The sequence below is a fragment of the Peromyscus leucopus genome, chromosome 2 (assembly GCF_004664715.2).
Source record: "Peromyscus leucopus breed LL Stock chromosome 2, UCI_PerLeu_2.1, whole genome shotgun sequence".
NCBI lineage: Eukaryota > Metazoa > Chordata > Mammalia > Rodentia > Cricetidae > Peromyscus > Peromyscus leucopus.
The window spans coordinates 92,048,569-92,066,882 of record NC_051064.1 but is presented as its reverse complement, the minus strand read 5'-3'; the positions used below and the strand labels follow the sequence as shown (position 1 = coordinate 92,066,882).

At 41.5% G+C, this 18,314-nt stretch overlaps 2 protein-coding genes across 2 annotated transcripts; both read right to left on the bottom strand.

Moving 5' to 3' along the window:
* Window positions 1-1,328: 1,328 nt before the first annotated feature.
* On the bottom strand, window positions 1,329-2,090 carry LOC114688454 (interferon alpha-12-like). The gene has a single exon (XM_028863054.1). The coding sequence runs from the start codon at window positions 1,955-1,957 to the stop codon at window positions 1,385-1,387; it is 573 nt and encodes a 190-aa protein (XP_028718887.1). The 5' UTR covers window positions 1,958-2,090; the 3' UTR covers window positions 1,329-1,384.
* An 8,744-nt stretch (window positions 2,091-10,834) lies between these two features.
* Window positions 10,835-11,457, bottom strand: LOC114688463 (interferon alpha-12-like). Its single transcript, XM_028863063.2, has one exon. The coding sequence runs from the start codon at window positions 11,405-11,407 to the stop codon at window positions 10,835-10,837; it is 573 nt and encodes a 190-aa protein (XP_028718896.1). The 5' UTR covers window positions 11,408-11,457.
* Window positions 11,458-18,314: the final 6,857 nt, after the last annotated feature.

Below are 18,314 nucleotides of genomic sequence, written 5' to 3'. Positions count from 1 at the left end.
AGAAAAGATACCAAATGAAATTGAGAGGGATGAGCTGTGTTGTTTTAGAAGATTTGCATTCACTCCCATTGTTAGATTTATTTCAGGGTATGTTTTTTGAGGCTGTTATGAAGGGAATTTATCCTGGATAATTCTAAGTTCAACCTGTCACCAGATAGGTTTATGTGGGAAGAAGGGATCTCAACAGGGAAGATGTCTCTACGGAATCAAACTGGAGACCAGTCTCTAAATCATTTTAATAACTGATGATGCTGTAGGTGTGTCCAGCCCACTATGGGTGATCCAGCCCCTGGGAAGTTGGTCCTGATGAGTATTTGAAAGCAGGCTGAGCAGGCCCTGAGGCATGAAGGCAGGAGACAGTGTGTTCCTCCATGACCTCTATATCAGGCCCGGCCTTCAGGTTCTTGCCCTGTTGAAGTTCCTGCTAAAGCTCTCTCAATGATGGAATGTGCTGTGATTTTGAACTATAATAAAATATTTCTACCTCAAAATGCTTTAGGTCATGATATTTTGTCTCAGCAATTGAAGCCATCACCAAGACGGGGCTGACATTCCATTTCTTTCTTTTCTCATGTCTCACTCTTTTAATGGTATGTAGGAAGATCCTCATTTGTTTTGTACTTTATTTTATTTTGACTTTACGGTCTCCCTCATCTTTGGAATCCAATCGAGTTCATCTGATAGAAGTTGGGAGTCAAATGATATTTAAGGGAGGCCAGAGAGGTCAGGGAGAATTGTAGTTCAGGAGGACTAAGGCACAATGGAACACAAGCAAGATGTTCTGGTTGCCTTCTCTACAGCATGCTGGCTATCCATCCAGAGGAGTACTGTCTAATGGAGAGATTTATGATTTTTATTATCAGTGAAAGGAACTACAAGATGGCTGCACCAACTCACCTCTTAAGTCTAAGCAGTACACATTGCTTCAGTATTATTTCCTACCACATCCAGTTGTGTTACATTTATGATGTACAGAATGAGTTTAGAAGCATCAAACAGTTTTTAAAAGATCATGTGAATGACACATAAGATTAATCATGTATAGTAAAAATTTTATTGAATAGAAGAAATAAATTAACAATAAAGGTTTGAATATTAAAGGAAATATAAAATTCTATGGTATAAAAAAATAACTAAAATCATGTAGATAGACAAACAAGCAGAAAATCTAATAAATAAATAAAACAAATAAATTAAACAACAAACAAAACATCTGAATCAATAAGCAAATGCCCTTACAGATCAACACAATATAACCCAATATTAGGATAACTATCCAGGCAAGCTTGATGTCAACATCAAAGAGTTCTTGGAGAAGGCCAAATCTGAGCAGTAAGTTGCAAGATCCTAGTCCAGGAGAGTTCTCTCCACTTTGGCTCAGGACTTACTCCTTCTCCTCAGTCAGTCCTGCCAGCAGCTTGGCTGAGGAAGACAGGGCTCTCCTGACTTCTGCTCTGACCACCTCCCAGGCACAGGGGCTGTGTTTCTTCTCCTTCAGGTAGACAGTGATCCTGTGGAAGTAGTTCCTCACAGCCACCAGGGAGTCTTCCTGGCTCAGGGAAGGTTCCTGCACCTCACCTTGCTCCATCAGACAAGCTTGCAGGTCACTGAGCTGCTGGTGGAGGTCAGTGCAGAATGTGTCTAGGAGGCTTGTCTCCCAAGCAGCAGAAGAGTCCTTTGAGCTGAAGAGGATCAGGACCTGCTGGGTCAGCTCCTGCAGGACAGGGATGGCTTGGGCCTTCTGGATCTGCTGGGCATCCACCTTCTCCAGAGGGAATGCAAAGTCCATTCTGTCCTTCAGACAGGAGAGAGGGGAGAGTCTCCTCATTTGTGCCAGGAGTGTGGAGCCTCTCTTGTTCCTGAGGTGATGAGTCTCAGGCAGGTCACACCCCAGACAGCAGCTTGACCAGTAGTGCATCACCACCAGGATCATCAGGAAAACACAGGGCCTGGCCATTGTGACTGTGGCAGATGCTGCTGGTCCTCTGGGCTCTGTGGTGCTGAACCTTCTCCTCTAGGTTCTCTGAAGTCCATCCTGGCTGGGTCCATGTGTCTTAAATAAGAGAAAGCACTAGTTTCCATTTTCTGAATGCCCTCTGAGTACTCTACCACGTACTTTTCACTTTCTTTCAGTAATCCCCTGCTTGTTTCTGGTCATTTTTTTCTCACCATTTTTATTTTCATTATTGCTTCTACTTTTAATGCTCCCCCTCAAAAAACCTCCTCTAGAGTTTATTCCTGAAAGAAATTATGTTTGATATTTATATTACAGATATACCTTTCCTGTGTGAAATCACTTGTCTGTGAAGTGTAAAACCTTACCTCTAATACTGGCCTGGAAATTTCTTGAATTTCATGCTGCAGTTGAATTTTGTGCTTCATATTTATTTCCTAATATAGCTACTTTAATTGTAATGTCAATTTTGTTTCATCTAATTTTTTGTGAGTCTACAGGTTTTATTTGAAACAATGGCACATGTGAAATTCTTGTGTATGTAGGTTAGGTTTGCGAGGTTGAGTTATTTCATTCTAGTTATCTTAATACACTTGAGTTCTTAAGTATATGAAGGATCAAATTTGGTTTGTATTGTATATTAGGTATCTATTTGGTGGTTGTTGTGGCACAATAAATAAGAGCTTCCTGATCAAGACTGAGATATTAATGTTCATCCCTGGAACTCATGGAGGGAGCAGAAATCTTATTCATGGAAGTTGTTCTCTCACTCCACATCTTCGCTGCACATACACATATGTTCACAAAAACTCATAAAAATGTATCATCTATGCTTTGCTCTAAGAAAAATTTTCGGCGTTATTTTGCCACTTTTGGTGTCCTCTGACCTTAAGATGGAAAGGGATGCCATTTAGTGTTCCAGGAGACCATTCGTCTGAATGAAGACCATTCCGGGCCTCTCTGGGTTATAGCCATTGTGACTTCTACAGTTAACAGTGTGTCTCTGAAATTTCTCTCTGTCATGGACCTATTTTGTCAGCCTGGGTTTGTGCTTCACACTGCCTGCAAAGTCAGGATCCATGGATACATCTCCCTTTCTGCCCACCATTCTTGTATGGAGGATCTTTCTACCAAAGCCAATTACCCAAAACAGCATGTATATTTTTCTAGCTGTGTCTGACTCAAAGATTGTGATCCCTGATTGCTGCCTTTTCTATACTTGCCCTGTGACTTCTGTGGAGTTTGAGTCGACTCACATGCTCTGCCGCACAGTGTCCTCAGTTCTCTTCTTCTTCCTCTTCTTCCTCTTCTCCTCCTCCTCCTTTCCTCTTCTTCTTTTAAATGATTTTTTTATTTATTTATTATGTATACATCACATGTGACTCTAGGCCAGAAGTGGGTACCAGATCTCATTACAGATGTTTGTGAGCCACCATGTTGTTTCTGGAAATTGAACTCAGGACCTCTGGAAGATCAGTAAGTGCTCTTGACCTGTCAGCCATCTCTCCAGCCTCCTTAGCCATCTGCTTATACCCCACTCCCTGGGAGTGCTCACCATATCTTCATAACATCAGCACTCACACACACTGTGGTGTTTGTTTGCTTTTTAGCACCCTAAATCCAACAAGGTAGCTGCTCTCATTTCAGTGGATTCATCAGAAATGCTTTTTTGTTGAGCAGTGTGCACATGGCCAGAGGTTAGAATCTCAAGAATCCCCAGATGTCAACATCAGAAGACTCTAAGATCTGTAGTAAAGTGTAAATATCCCACTTTTTCCTTGTAAGATATAAGTGTTTGAGGTATTTTTTTCCCAATACTACTTTTCTGATCAATATTTTTCACTGAGTGCTTGCTGTGTGTGAAGTTGGGAGGTGGAAATACAGACCAGAAGACACAGTGATAGCTGTGACTCTGATTGCCTGTTAGTTACCCAGAAGTTTGGACTTACAGATATTTATCCAGTTTTACTTTAGTAGTGGATACTTCACACACTCTGTTTTTGTCCATTGGAAAAATGAGCAGAAGAGCCTTGAGGGATTCTACCACATAATAGAGGTTCAGTACTGCCAATGTGTATAATTATTCATTTAATTTTTCTATGGTGATGGAGGCTCCATGGTGGATGTCATTTGTCTTTTGAATTTTCTTTGCATTGAATATTTTGTTACTTTATTTTACACTTTCCTAGAGAGAAGATACTGACATTATTGGTGGCATTGAACTGAAATTGTGGTGTCACTTGAAATGAAATCAAAAGAAGGAAGTGTTGTCATTCCAGTGGGGAAGCAATAGCAACAATTTTCTTCTGCACATTGGTACAGTGTCCTCAGCCCTCTTCTTGTGCCCCATTTCCTGAGATTGCTCACCATATCTTGATGACATCAGTACTCATACACAGAGTGGTGTTTGCTTCGTTTTTAGCCTCATAAATCCTTGAAGATCACTGCTATGGTTTCAGTGGATTCATTTAAAAGGTTTTTGTGTTCAGCAGTAAACACATGACCAGAGGTCAGAGTGTGAAGGATCCCCAGATGTTTTGCTTTTCAAGAGTTGCCATGGTCATGTTTCTCTTCACAGCAATAGAAACTATCTAAGATGCTCTCCTCACATCATGGTCCTGTGTCAGTTTCTTTATTCCTGTCTCTTGATTCCCCAATTCTATTGAACCAACGCAGGTTATTATATCTAACATGTAGAAAATGATATGGCTGTACATATTTTCTGGGCATGGTGATAGTATGGGACTGCTTTAAAGTAATTTATTCTATTATGTAAACATAAAGATGATTAAAGTTACCTTCAAAATAAGGACCAAGGAAAGAATGCAGAAAGTCATGTCTAAAAGATGTTTCACAATGACACACAGACTCTGGTTTATCCATAATCACACTCCCTGACGAAGTCTTCTACAATTACAAGCTCTGCAGATCAACTTGGTATCAATCAATTTTCCCCTTATACACACTCCACAGTGTGTGTCCCTATATATTGGATAATCCTTTATCTATTCCTGTGATTCTCCTGATGACTCCAACATGGCAACCTTCATGTGGGCATGTTCCACAAACAAAGTGACAATGACAAATTTCTCCTGACCATGAAGTTGAGTGGCTAGACCTGACAGAAGGAAGGAATTTGTAGTTGACAAGTTACTCTTAAGAAGGAGTTGATGAGTTTGAAGCCAGGAACTTATGCAGGGACACTTGGCTTAGTCTGGGAGGAAGGGACTGGACCTCCCTGGACTGAGTCTACCAAGTTGATCACAGTCCTCGGGGGAGGACTTGTCCTGGAGGAGGTGGGAATGGAGGGTGGGCTGGGGGTAAGGGGAGGGCGTGGGAGGGGGGAGAATAGGGAAACCCATGGCTGATATGTAGAACTGAATGGTATTGTAAAATAAAAAATATATATCACAAAAAAAGAAGGAGTTGATGAGACATATTGGCCTGAGTTACTGCTGAAGGCCATGTCTGGGTCCATAGTCCTGCTGCACTGGTGTCTGTGTTGATGTCCATGGCCACTGTCACCACAGAGGTCCATAAGAACTGTACATGTTGAAATCCAAGAGCCTTGCTGAGCCCATCCTGCCCTTCACTGGCCCTGGAATGACTAGCCCTGCCCCTCACTGGACACTGCAACAGGAGAGCTGCCTCAGTTCCTCTTGGGATGTATAGTACCACACCCCTCACTGTGGGCACAGGAGAGGAGGCCCCAATGGATTTGGTGTAGGAAAGCTGTCTCTAACCCCGACCTGAGGAGGCTGGTCCCAGCTGCCCAAATGAGGAGCTCAGGTACCACTTAGACCCACATACTTGCCCTTGGGTTGCCCCCCCACCATCATCTATCCCATTTATGACCTGATGACTGGTCCTACAGAACATTAACTTGTAGCTGGAGTTTTTTCCAGTTCTGCCTGGCCTGCGGTCAGGAAAAATCTCTCTCACTGGCCTGTCCCAAAGCCATTTAGACTCAACTGAATAAACACACAGAGACTTATATTGCTTACAAACTGTATTATCGTGGCAGGCTTCTTGCTATCTAATTCTTCCACCTTAAATTAACCCATGTCTCTTAGTCTATGAGTTGCCACATGACTCTTGCTTGCCCTTCTGGTACCTTACATCTTGCTTGTCATGGCGGCGGCTGGCAGTGTCTCTCTGCCTCAGCCTTCCACTTCCCAGAATTTTCCTCTCTCCTTCTTCCCCCTATACTTCCTGTCTGGCTACTGGCCAATCAGTATTTTATTTATTAACCAATCAGAGCAACACTTTTAACATACAGAACATCACACAGCAATAACCGCAGCATCTCTATGACTGACTTGGGGCAATAACAGTATATGAGGGGAGTTTCTTTATGTAGGGTCCAGTGATGATGGTGGGCCAGAGGCCAGAAGTCTTGAACCCGACCAATGACTCATTGCAAAGAACATTTGAGGGTGAGGCTGACTGAAGAAAAAGGTATACTGTGTGACATACTGAATCTCCTGATGTCATTAGGACAAATGAAGAAGAGTTGTGGAAGTGGGAAAGACAGTGGATTGAGGTGGAATTTTATGTCTGTTTCATTTTGTTTTTAATTAATTTCTGTCGGAGTTCAATGCTGAAGGGGTTAGTGATAGATATGAGAGTGCTGGGCGGGGTGCAGGATTGGGGTGCATGATGTGAAATTCCCAAAGTACTATATATATATGTGTGTGTGTGTGTGTGTGTGTGTGTGTGTGTGTGTGTGTGTGTGTATGTGTGTGTGTGTGTATGTGTGTATGAAGTGGATGGAAGTCTAGGGTTTCCCTGGCAGCTGAACCTACAGATGGACATTGTCTTCTTCACTACATCTGTACTGAAGAATGCAAAGAGGCTGTTGGGTCAAGATACTCTGGGCTGTTGATCTATGACCCTGCAAAACACAGACTTCAATCCAATTTGAATAAGGGCTAGTTCATTCTGTACCGGTTAAGAGTGACTGTAATATTGTCTGTAACAAGGATTCAGGTTCCCCTTGTGACATGTTCTATCTTGGAGAGGTAACCTGAACTTTTGAAGTCACTGTTCAAACAACAGTCATAAGTCAGTGCATTTCCCAAGCCCAGTGTTGCTGGTCTCAGTAGGCAGAGCAGCAGGGGGAGAATCTCCTTTGAGTGTTCAGACATTATTTTACATCATTCCTAGCTGGGGCATGGTTTGCTCAGTTACATGACACATTACAAATGTTTTACCTACTGGTCAAAATGATGTGAGGTCAGACACAGAGCTTGGTTGTAATTATCAACTGAGGGGACTATATACAGATTCCTCCTTCTCCAGAGAACCTGCTCTGGAGAAGACTAGAGGGGAAAAAGCCTTAGTGACTGTTTTGTGCATGTTGAGCAGACCACTGTCCAGAAGGCATGACCCCTGTGGACCTGGGAGGGTGCTCCCATCCTCAAATGAGAAGTGAAGGGAATTGAGTCTTCCAAACTGATGTCAGTTCTTTTGGGGAAAATTCCTGTTTTAGTTGTGGGAAAACTCTTCTGAGAAATATAATTTCTAAAGAAAACACACCAGAGTTAAATTGTTTCTTCTTTGACAGTGATGGCCAGTAGGGAGCTCTCTTCCTCTCTAAATGTTTGCCAGCATGGCAGATTATTTCCTCTGTCCCTGCCCCTCTCCCTCCTCTTCCCCCTCCCCCTCCCCTTCTCTCTCCCACTGCCTCTTACTCTCCCCACACTACCCTTCCCCCTACCCCTCTCTCTGTTTTTGGCCATAGTTAGCATTAGTTCTTTAGAAGAACACTCTGATTTAAATAAAACAAATCAAAAAAAGAGGAAACTCTATCACAAAACTTGAATCGCTTCATATTCTATTTCAGCTGGTGGTTATGCATTTCCATAAATATAATAGCCAGAAAGCAAGATGTAATAGATATCAGTTGTAGAATGGCAGAGCTAGTTGATGAGGAAAGAATGAGGAGCAAACACTGTGTCTTCCCACATCAGGGAGGAGGAAATCAGGGTTATGAGGCTAAAAGATTGGGGTCTGGGAAAGCAGGGAGGGACTGGCAGTATATCAGAAAGAAAGTTGTGTGCACATATATATGTACATTATTATATATAGCATGAGCTGCTACTAAATAGTGCATCATATATAATATATATGTTTATACATACATCCCCTTCAGTGTTGTGCTAGGACACTGATCCCTATATAAAGTATTTGTAAACCATCAATTCCTTATTGATTTCATTTCCAATGTGACTAATTGTAGAGGGGTTCCGGCTATTTTCAAAGACAGCGAATACTTTCAGTACTTCAACTGTCTATACTTTTCCAGTCACTCTTCCTCTCTTTTCTTGACGTGTTGGTTTCATGATAGAAGTCTTCACATCTGCTGTATTTCTCTTTGCTACTTTCCTAGGAAGAAAACCCTGATGTTGGCCGTGGCAATGAACCAAAAAATATGATGTCATTGGAAATGAAGCTGAAGAAAGGAAACGGTGTGTCATCCAAATGAGACAGCAGCAGCAACAACATTACCTACTAAGATTCAGTGGAAAAGATCTGTGTTGATTAACTACAATGGTGCTATGAAAGTGACTCCATATCCTAGAGATGTTCAGGTTCAATGCAATCTGTCTTAGTAAAGGTTTCTATTGTTGTGAAGAGACACCATGACCACAGCAACTCTTATAAAGGAAAACAATTAATTGGGGCTGGCTTACAGCTTCAGTTCCCACCATCAACTTCATGGTAGGAAACATGGCAGCATGCAGGCAGACATGGTACTGGAGAAGGACCTGAGAATTCTACACCTTGATCCAAAGGCAGCAGAAGGAGACTGCCACACAAGGCCTAGATTGAGCATATAAGAACTCTAAGTCCACTTCCACAGTGACACACTTCCTACAACAAGGCCACACCTACTCCAACAAGGTTGCACCTCGTATAGTGCCAATCCCCATGGGCCAAGCATTCAAACACTTGGTCAATGGGGGACATTCCTATTAAATCCACGACACAATACAAAATTTTTAATTACATTTTTATTTATTTATAAGATTTGTTTATTACATATACAGTGTTCTGCCTGCTTGTATCCCTGCAGGCTGGGAGAGGGCACCAGATCTCATTACAGATGTTTGTGAGCAACCATGTGGGATTTGAACTCAGGACCTCTGGAAAACAACCAGTGTTTCTAACCTCTGAGCTATCTCTCCAGCCCCACAATAAAAATTTAAGTTATGTTTCTCCCAGAAGTATCAATTTTAGAACACATATGGGCTGGGCAGTGGTGGCCCATGCCTTTAATTCCAGCACTCGGGAAGCAGAGCCAGGTGGATCTCTGAGTTCGAGGACAGCCTGGTGTACAGAGCGAGATCCAGGACAGGCACCAAAACTACACTGAGAAACCCTGTCTCAAAAAAAATCATAAACAAACATAAAAAGCACATATGGAATGGTGAAGATAGAAAAGAATAAAAGCAGTGTTGTGGTGTCATAATACCTGAATTCACATTATAACTATATGTCTATTGGAGAGTTCCTGCAGTTCCCTTACCACAGAAGCCTCTCACAGTCAATGGCAATAAACACAAAGTCCTACAACTGATCCATGAACACAAAATAAAACGATGACTTCCTGCCTGGAGTATCATTGTAGAAGAGGGAGCAGAAGAATTGTAAGACCCAGAGGCAGTGGATGATGAGCACAGCAAAGCAGTGTTCTCAGACACAACAGGACAGTTGCCCTAATAAACCAAGGGTTGCTATGACCGAATGGACAAGATCAGGCTGGACAAAATCCCAGCTTGGAAAATGGAGGAATGTTCTCTTCTAGCTGAGGAACTGTGGCAGTTGATAGCTTCTGAGAGAGAGATTCAGTTGTCCTCAGTGTTTGGGCCCCTCAGAGAGGCTACCTAGGCTCCAGGCGATGGCCGTGTATCCATGCACAACTGGAAGCTCCAAGAGAAGAAGGGTGAGAAAGAGGAGGAGGAAGAGGAGGAGGAGGAGAAGAAAAACCCGTGAAAATTGAGATGTTATAGTAGTGTTGCAAAGGATTAATTTTAGAGGAGTTTCACTTCCCTGGTGGGATTTATTTCAGGGATGTTTCATGAGGCTGTTATGAATGGGGTTGTTTTCCTGATTTCTTCTTGGTATGTTGTCTGTGGTATTCAGGCAGGCTAATCATTTTTCTGATATCTGTTCCTATCACTGTACATGATCTCACTGATATTTGAAACCCAAAACAGTTAAACTCATAGAAGTTGAGAGTAGAAAAAAGGTTCCGGAGGTCATGAAAGTCAGAGGGAGGATTCCTCTGGGAAATATGTCAAAGAAGACTCAGTCACAATGTGACAGGAGCCAGATTCTCTGGCTTCCTACCAGGTAGTATGCTGGCTTTACATACAGAGAATACTATATACTGGGAGAAGCAGAGGGACAGATTTAGGGTTTGTCTAAACTCTATGCTGTGAACACTTGCATCCATTGCAGTTTTTCAATACTCTGTTCTTTTGTAAAATTTTTATGGTTTAGAGTATCAACTTAAAAAGACTGGAAAAATCTTAAAAGTTACAGAATTAAAAAATCAAAGTGTTTTATACAGGAAAATTGAATGGGATTCAAAATAATTTAATTACATCTGATGGTTGCTACATTAAAGAAAATATAATACTCCAAGTTTTATCTTAAATTACATAAATAGTAAAATAAATATAGACATAATACACAGAGATACGCAAATGGATGCAGAAACAAATGCCCTTACATATAGATAAAATTTGTTCTGTTTTGCAAGAACATGTAGTCAGGTTGGTTGAATTCATGTCAAAAATAAATGAGAGTTTTAAAAGGAGAATTTATGCAGTGTTGTAGCCCAGGAGAGGTCTCATCAGTTTGGCTCAGGACTTACTCCTTCTCCTCAGTCAGTCCTGCCAGCAGCTTGGCTGAGGAAGACAGGACTCTCCTGACTTCTGCTCTGACCACCTCCCAGGCACAGGGGCTGTGTTTCTTCTCCTTCAGGTAGACAGTGATCCTGTGGAAGTAGTTTCTCACAGCCACCAGGGAGTCTTCCTGGCTCAGGGAAGGTTCCTGCAGCTCCACATGCTCCATCAGACAGTCTTGCAGGTCTTTGAGCTGCTGGTAGAGCTCATCACAGAATGTGTCTAGGAGGGTTGTATTCCAAACAGCAGATGATTCATCCAAAGTGAAGAGTGTCAGGACCTGCTGGGTGACCTCACCCATGACATAGACGGCTTGAGCCTTCTGGATGTGCTGGGCATCCACCTTCTCCAGAGGGAATGCAAAGTCCATTCTGTCCTTCAGGCAGGAGAGAGGGGAGAGTCTCCTCATTTGTGCCAGGAGTGTGGAGCCTCTCTTGTTCCTGAGGTGATGAGTCTCAGGCAGGTCACATCCCAGACAGCAGCTTGACCAGAAGTGCATCACCACCAGGAATGTCAGGAGAGCACAGGGCCTGGCCATTGTGAATGTTGCAGATGCTGCTGGTCCTCTGGGCTCTGTGGTCCTGAACCTTCTCCTTTAGGGTCTCTGAAGACCATGCTGTGTGCATCTGTCTTAAATAGGGAAAAACACTGGTGTCCATTTTCTGAATGCACTCCCCCTACTTTCCAGTTGTCTTTCATTGTGTTTAACTCATTCTCTCTGCTTCTCTTGGGAATTTTTTATCACCGTTGTGGTTTTCATCTTTGCTTCCCCTTTCACTGCTGCTCTCAGAAAGCTGTTTTCCAGCTTTCTTTTTCTAAATAGAACTGTCATTAGCTGTTACACCAGAGATCTACTCTTTGTTTGAAATTTACACATCTATTGTAAAGACAAAATTTTCTCTAAAAATTGTATTTAAAAGTTGTTGAAATTCATTTTACCATAATTTCTGTCTTATTTGTATTATTTACATATATGTTTAAATCACAATGTAAAGTGTGATCCAAATTGTGTCTAAATTAAAATATTGATGCCCATGATGGTGGTGGTGCACACATTTAATCCCAGCATTTGAGAGGCTGAGGCAGGTGGATCTCTGAGTTCAAGGCTAGCCTGGTCTACAGAGTGAGTTTCAGAACAGTCTGGGATACACAGAGAAACCCTGTCTAAAAAAACCAAAAAAGAAAAAAGCATTGAGGCTAATGAAATACTTCAAAATTTTGCAATATTTAAAGGCTTTATTAAGTTATTTTCTTCAAATTGCTTTTATTAGCTCTAATATTAATTTATATAAGATGTTAATTGCACCATCAGTGTATCTTCATTATTCACCAAATGATTGTCATGCCATCATGAGGTCTCCATGTGTAAAGGCTTGCTATTCAAGCTTGATGAGCTGAGTTTGATTCCTGGAACCAGCGGTTGAAATAGAGAAACTGACTCCAATAAACTGGACTCTGACCACAAGTTCACACTTGGCAAATTTGTACCTACGCACATGTCCTCAATGCATGCATGCCCACACAGCACCACAAACCATCACACACTTATACATTCACACAGATACACACTCCCTCATTCATCAATATGGATACATACAGCCACATGCTGTCACAAAACCATGTACACAAACATACAAGCACAATCACACAGTTATACACATACCATCACACACACTCACATACACATATGCTTACACTCACACACAGGCATACACAAACACACAAATGCACACACATGCTTACACACATACACATAAAAACACATTTATACAAATGTGAATCTATATTCACACACAAATACATGCATATTACACACAAATACACACACAATCCACACTCACACATAGGCACACATATGCACACACACATAAACATATTCCCACAATGGAAATACACATAAACACACTCCACTACACATGTATACACACAGTCACACATAAGACAGATTTTCAACACATGTGCACAGAGAGACACACCCAAACACTCAAGCAAACACCAATGTACACATTCCAACACATACAAATACATACCATCATTCAAACATAAAAACTCATACACATGTACAAATTTCCACACATACACACATTTGCACAAACACACAAATATGCACAATCCCATATTCCACATATATATACAACACACACAAATTAACACACAGAAACACACATGCACATCCTTATACACACATTAGCATACATACTTTCACATATATACACAAACACACATACACACACACAGACACACATGCACACACACTCAGACAGACACACATGTATAGTCACACACAAATACATGCATAGACACACTCACATACATACACAAGAGTGAGAAGCTATTAAAAATGTCAAAGGTTAATTTTCACTTATTTTGTCTCACAAGTTTGAAGGTTAACTGCATGGATTTTTGGATCCACTGCATAGTAGGAAGACAGTGGGACTCACAAGTCACTCACTTCATGGTGGCCAAAATGCAGACAGGGACGAAGTGTGTCCTTAGATGGAGCCCCAACCTTCCTCCAGCAAAGTCTCACTACCTAGTAGTCCACTCATCTCCAACAATCAGCAGGCTTTCACTGATACAGTTTGTTCCTTGAGGATGATGAAGGCTCATGTTCCCTATGAACACTGCTGCCATGAGAACCAGCCTCCAGCACAGGAAACCTCGAGAGACACTCCATATCCAAACCACAACATACAGGTAAAGTATCTGAACACTCGATTTCAAAGGCTTATGTTCTCAAATACTGTGCCATGAGTACTATTACAATCATACCAAATTTATAATCATTTTAATCAGCATGTGATGTTTATCCTCATGCACAGGACACTGTAGCATTGTTGAGTCCCTATAAACAATGTTTGTGTCAAATCATAAGAGAAGCAGTTCTAGCTCCTCAACGTCTCCTTCAGCAGCTAGGGATCTGCAGGGTTATTTCTGTGTGTGTGTAAGATCAAAGTCTTTGTCTTCATTCTGTAAATAATAAATTTATTAATTTAAATAACCACAAAATATAATGTTATATTTGTTTTATGTTATGTAAAAGCCCTTCTGTGTAGAGAACATTAGAGTCACTGTTCCCCTCACCTCCAAACTGCATCTACCTGCAATATTTGCTTCTCTGCTGTTGATAATTTCTTTGGAAACATGTCCCCTCATCTCTGTGTCTACTGACCCTGGTGATAATTTCCCTGGCTGGCTGTGCAGAAACTTCCTAGTGCCCTTTCCTCCCCTCAGTCCATGGCCTTCTGATGTCTGTCTTGGAATCATTATCCAGGAAGTCTGTCTTTCTGTCATTTCTGTGGATGCACATGGGTAACACAACTAACTTGTAAATATCAAATATTTAGGAAGGTGAAAGAAATGTATGAAGCTGTTAAGCATGTTTATAGGGATGGTCTACTGATAGCAGAGTCCCTTAGCTTGGGACTCAGTCTGAAAATCCATTATTACTCAGTTGCCAGTACAAAGCTTTGTACCAGAGCAGAAAAACCTGCACACACTTACATGTGCATGTACAGGCACACACCCACACCCACATGCACACATACACACACACAGAGAGACAGAGACAGAGACAGAGAGAGCCTGAGAGAATTATTTAATTCATTTAATATGTGTGTATTTATCTTGGAGCGACAACAGTTTGTCCTTACTTTTCTTGCTTACATTAAGTGGAAAGTGAGAATCCACAGCCCCTTGGTCTTCCATAACTGGGTAGTGATTTGTCAGAGCCTTCATAGCACAGTCTCTTCAGAATGGAGGACCAGGTGATGCTTTTCCTCTTTATTTGCAAAGGTGACTCATTACAAAGGGGTTCTCTGACATATCTCATCTCAGAACAAATTCTTCTTCTCAAGATCCACATGGCTGTGCTCCCCTGATCCCTCAGAGTCAAGATCAGTGTTGACATATCCCTTTCTGCTCACCCCCATTGTACTGTGGTCTACAGTGTTCTTCAACCTGTGACAATCACCCAGACCTGCTGTGCTGGTTCCTCCTTGGTGTGTATGTGTGTGCAGAGCCTGACCCCAGGATGGTGTTACTTCTAATACCATGGGACTTACTCAGTAGCTCTCAAGTTCATTACCACTCTCTGCTGCAAAGCGAAATCTCATCCTCAGCACTCCTTTTTTTTAAAACCTTACTCCATGAGAGAGGGCTTCAATGATGATGTCAGAACTCATACTGGAAGTCATATCTTCTTGGTTTAAGTATCATAAATTCTAGAAGGTTAGACTATAGTTGGTCATGTGAAAGATGTTGGTTTTCAGTTAAATACACAAACATTGAGAGTTGAACAATAGGTCAGGGAAGCCAGAGGCAAACAACCCTGGAACCGTTGGTCAAAGAGGACTAAGTCATAATTTCACAGGAGCAAGACATTCTGGTATTGTTTGATATCTTCATAGCTGCTGCAGTACAGGGAGAAGCTCGACAAGATGCTAAGCCTTCATTTTCCAAAGGAGCAGAGGGGTTCAGCTTCTAGGAAAAGACTGACACCCAGCTTGCTCACTCCAGTTACTTTGTTCAAGCATATACAAAGTTGACATTGGATAGGAAAGGTTCTAACTACCATGGTTTACTTGTTCTTGCTGTCCATGAAAACAGACAACCCACTCAAATCTCATTCCCTTTTGACTATGGCTGGCCATCATCAAAAGTATGAACTCCAGGTTTGCCAGGAGTATCTTAGGACCTAGGTCATTGCAGCTGTAAGCTCTCACAGAGCACCAAGTGCAGGTTCTCCAGAGAGACAATATTTCTTCAAGGCTTAAACAGTTTCAAGATAATTTCTCAGCCTCTGCTGATCAACCCAAACACAGCAAAGGCTTTACTGAAATATTTCACCCAAAGTCAGACAAAAAGGCTTTACCATATAATTAATTTAAAGCTGGACATAAATGCTTTACTTTACATATCACTATATTCTGGTTTACTACTGCATAGCATGCTGGTTATATACACAGAAAAACACTCTGTTCTGGAGAAATGTAAAGATTTAGGCTTTTACCATCAATGAATGAGAAGTGTGAGATGGGTATATCTACTCATTTAAGCAACAGGCAATGTCAATATCACACCTCCTTCTCTAACTAAGGCCCAAGAAATATTGCAGAAGAAATGGCAGAAAAAAATGGTAAAGGCAGAAGTTGGGGAAGATTGCTGCTAAGTATCTCTGGACATGACAGGGCATTCATGGAATCAAGACAGTTGTGATTGTGTGCAGGAGATCTACACAAGTGAAGCCAGTCTACACTCCAGCTTTTACAGGGAAAGAATTCACAATGCTCCATCCCAATCTGAAGTCCCACTGGCAGTGATGGCCAATGGTAGTGTAACCTACGGTAGATGACCCATTCTTCAATGTATATTACCCTATACATATGCAAATATGAGATGCACTAATTGGTGTAGATGGGCTGTATTAAAAGGAAAACAAAGAAAAGAAAAAAGACATGAAGTTGGAATGAGAATATGATGGGGATCTCTAGGAAGATTTAAGGAAGTGAGAAAATGGTGGATATAATATACATACATTGCATTGATATATGTAATTACCAAAGAATAGATACAAATTGTAAAAATTGTTCTAAGTCACAATTTGATAGGAGCCAGATTTTCTAGCTTACTGTTGTACAACATATTGACTACATAGAGTGCTACTTCACTATATATTTTATAAACACTAGAGGACAAGAGTCTAGTAATTTTATCTACAATGGAATGGCAATGACAAGATGATTGGATTTGCTTATATTTAAGAACCACAAAATTTTAACATTGTCTTAATTAGGGTGCCCATTGCTGTGATGAAACACCATGACCAAAGCAACTTGGGTAGGAAAGGGCTTACCAGAATTTCACTTCCACATCACAGTTCATCATCAAAGGTCGGGAACACAAAAGGGCCAAGAACTGGAAAGCAGAGCTAATGCAGAGGCCATGGGGGAGTGCTGCTTACTGGCTCGCTCCTCAGGCCTTGCTCAGTGTGCTTACACAGCTAGGACAATGAGCTCAGGAATGGCACCAGTCCTTACATCATTACTAAGTGATGCTCCACAGACTTGTGTATAACCCCAGCAGGTGGAGGAAATTCCTTAACTGAGGATTTCTGTTCTCAAATGACTTTAGCTTCTGCCACATTGACATAAAACTAGCCAACACACCTGACCCCTTGTCAACAAGACACGGAAACACATCACTGTTATGGCCCAGCCTTTCCTTTTCTTGTTCATCCCCACAGTCACATTAATATGAACATCACAATACAAAATAGTCCATGTTTTAAGAGTGACACAGTTTTTAAGCATTTACTCACTTAAAATTTTAAAGTCTCTTTAAAATATCCAAACTCAGGGAGAGGAGGGGGGCTCAATAGTGAAGAGCACTGACTGCTCTCGCCGAGGACCTGGGTTTGATTCCCAGAACCCACAAAGTGGCTCACAGCCACCTGTAACTCTTTTTCAATAGGATCTGATGCTCCTTTCTGACCTCCACAGGAAACAGGCATTCATATCACAAACAGACATACATGAGGTGAAAACATTCATAAAATACAAATTAATGAAGGTATAAAAAATTTAAAAATATCCAAATTCTCTCTTAAAACTCAAGGTATCTCAATTGTGGGCTCCTCTAAATATCAAAAATAAATTAAACACTTTCTTATTTCAAGAAGGAAGAAGTAGAACACAGTCACAATCTGAACAAAGCCAAATCAAACTCCAACAGTGTGAAGAACTCAATGACCAATATCTGGGTTTCACTCACTATCTTCTGTGTTTTTCCAAAGGACTTGGGTCTTTTCTCCAGATCACCCCCTGCAGCACACACAGCTTGATCTCTAGGCTCAGATCAGCTCCAATACACACCCGCTGCTAGCTTTGTGGACATCCTAAGGTACTGGCATCTCCAATAGGCTGGAGTCTCTTGCAGAAATAGGGCTGCACTTTCACGATTAGCCTCTCAGGGCTCTTTTGAGGGACTCTAGCTATACCACAGAGTGTCAACCTTCAGATAATCTGCTGACACCTCATCCCTCCAAACCAGCACCAGCTCAATGATTCTTACACGGTGGTCTTTTCTTAACCTCCCCTGATTTCTCAGCTCGTTCTCACCAACATCAAATGTTTCAGTAAAACCAAGGTTTCCTTGTAATGCTTTTGGTATCATGTTAATCACAGCTGATTATTTCTGCTGGCTAACAAGATCAGATTCTTTTTTTTTTTTAGTTTTTTGAGACAGGGTTTCTCCGTGTAGTTTTGTACCTGTCCTTGATCTCATGCTGTAGATGAGGCTGGCATTGAACTCCCAGAGATCTGCCTGGCTCTGCCTCCCACGTGCTGGGATAAAACGCATGTGTCACCACTGCCTGGCAGCTCTCAACATTCTTATCTTCCAAGCTCCCATGGAACAGATAACCAAGCTATGAACACTCAATGGCT

Excerpts from the sequence above, each read along its gene's own strand:
- LOC114688463 (XM_028863063.2), bottom strand. The coding sequence starts at position 11,407 with ATGGCCAGGCCCTGTGCTCTCCTGACATTCCTGGTGGTGATGCACTTC.
- LOC114688454 (XM_028863054.1), bottom strand. The coding sequence starts at position 1,957 with ATGGCCAGGCCCTGTGTTTTCCTGATGATCCTGGTGGTGATGCACTAC.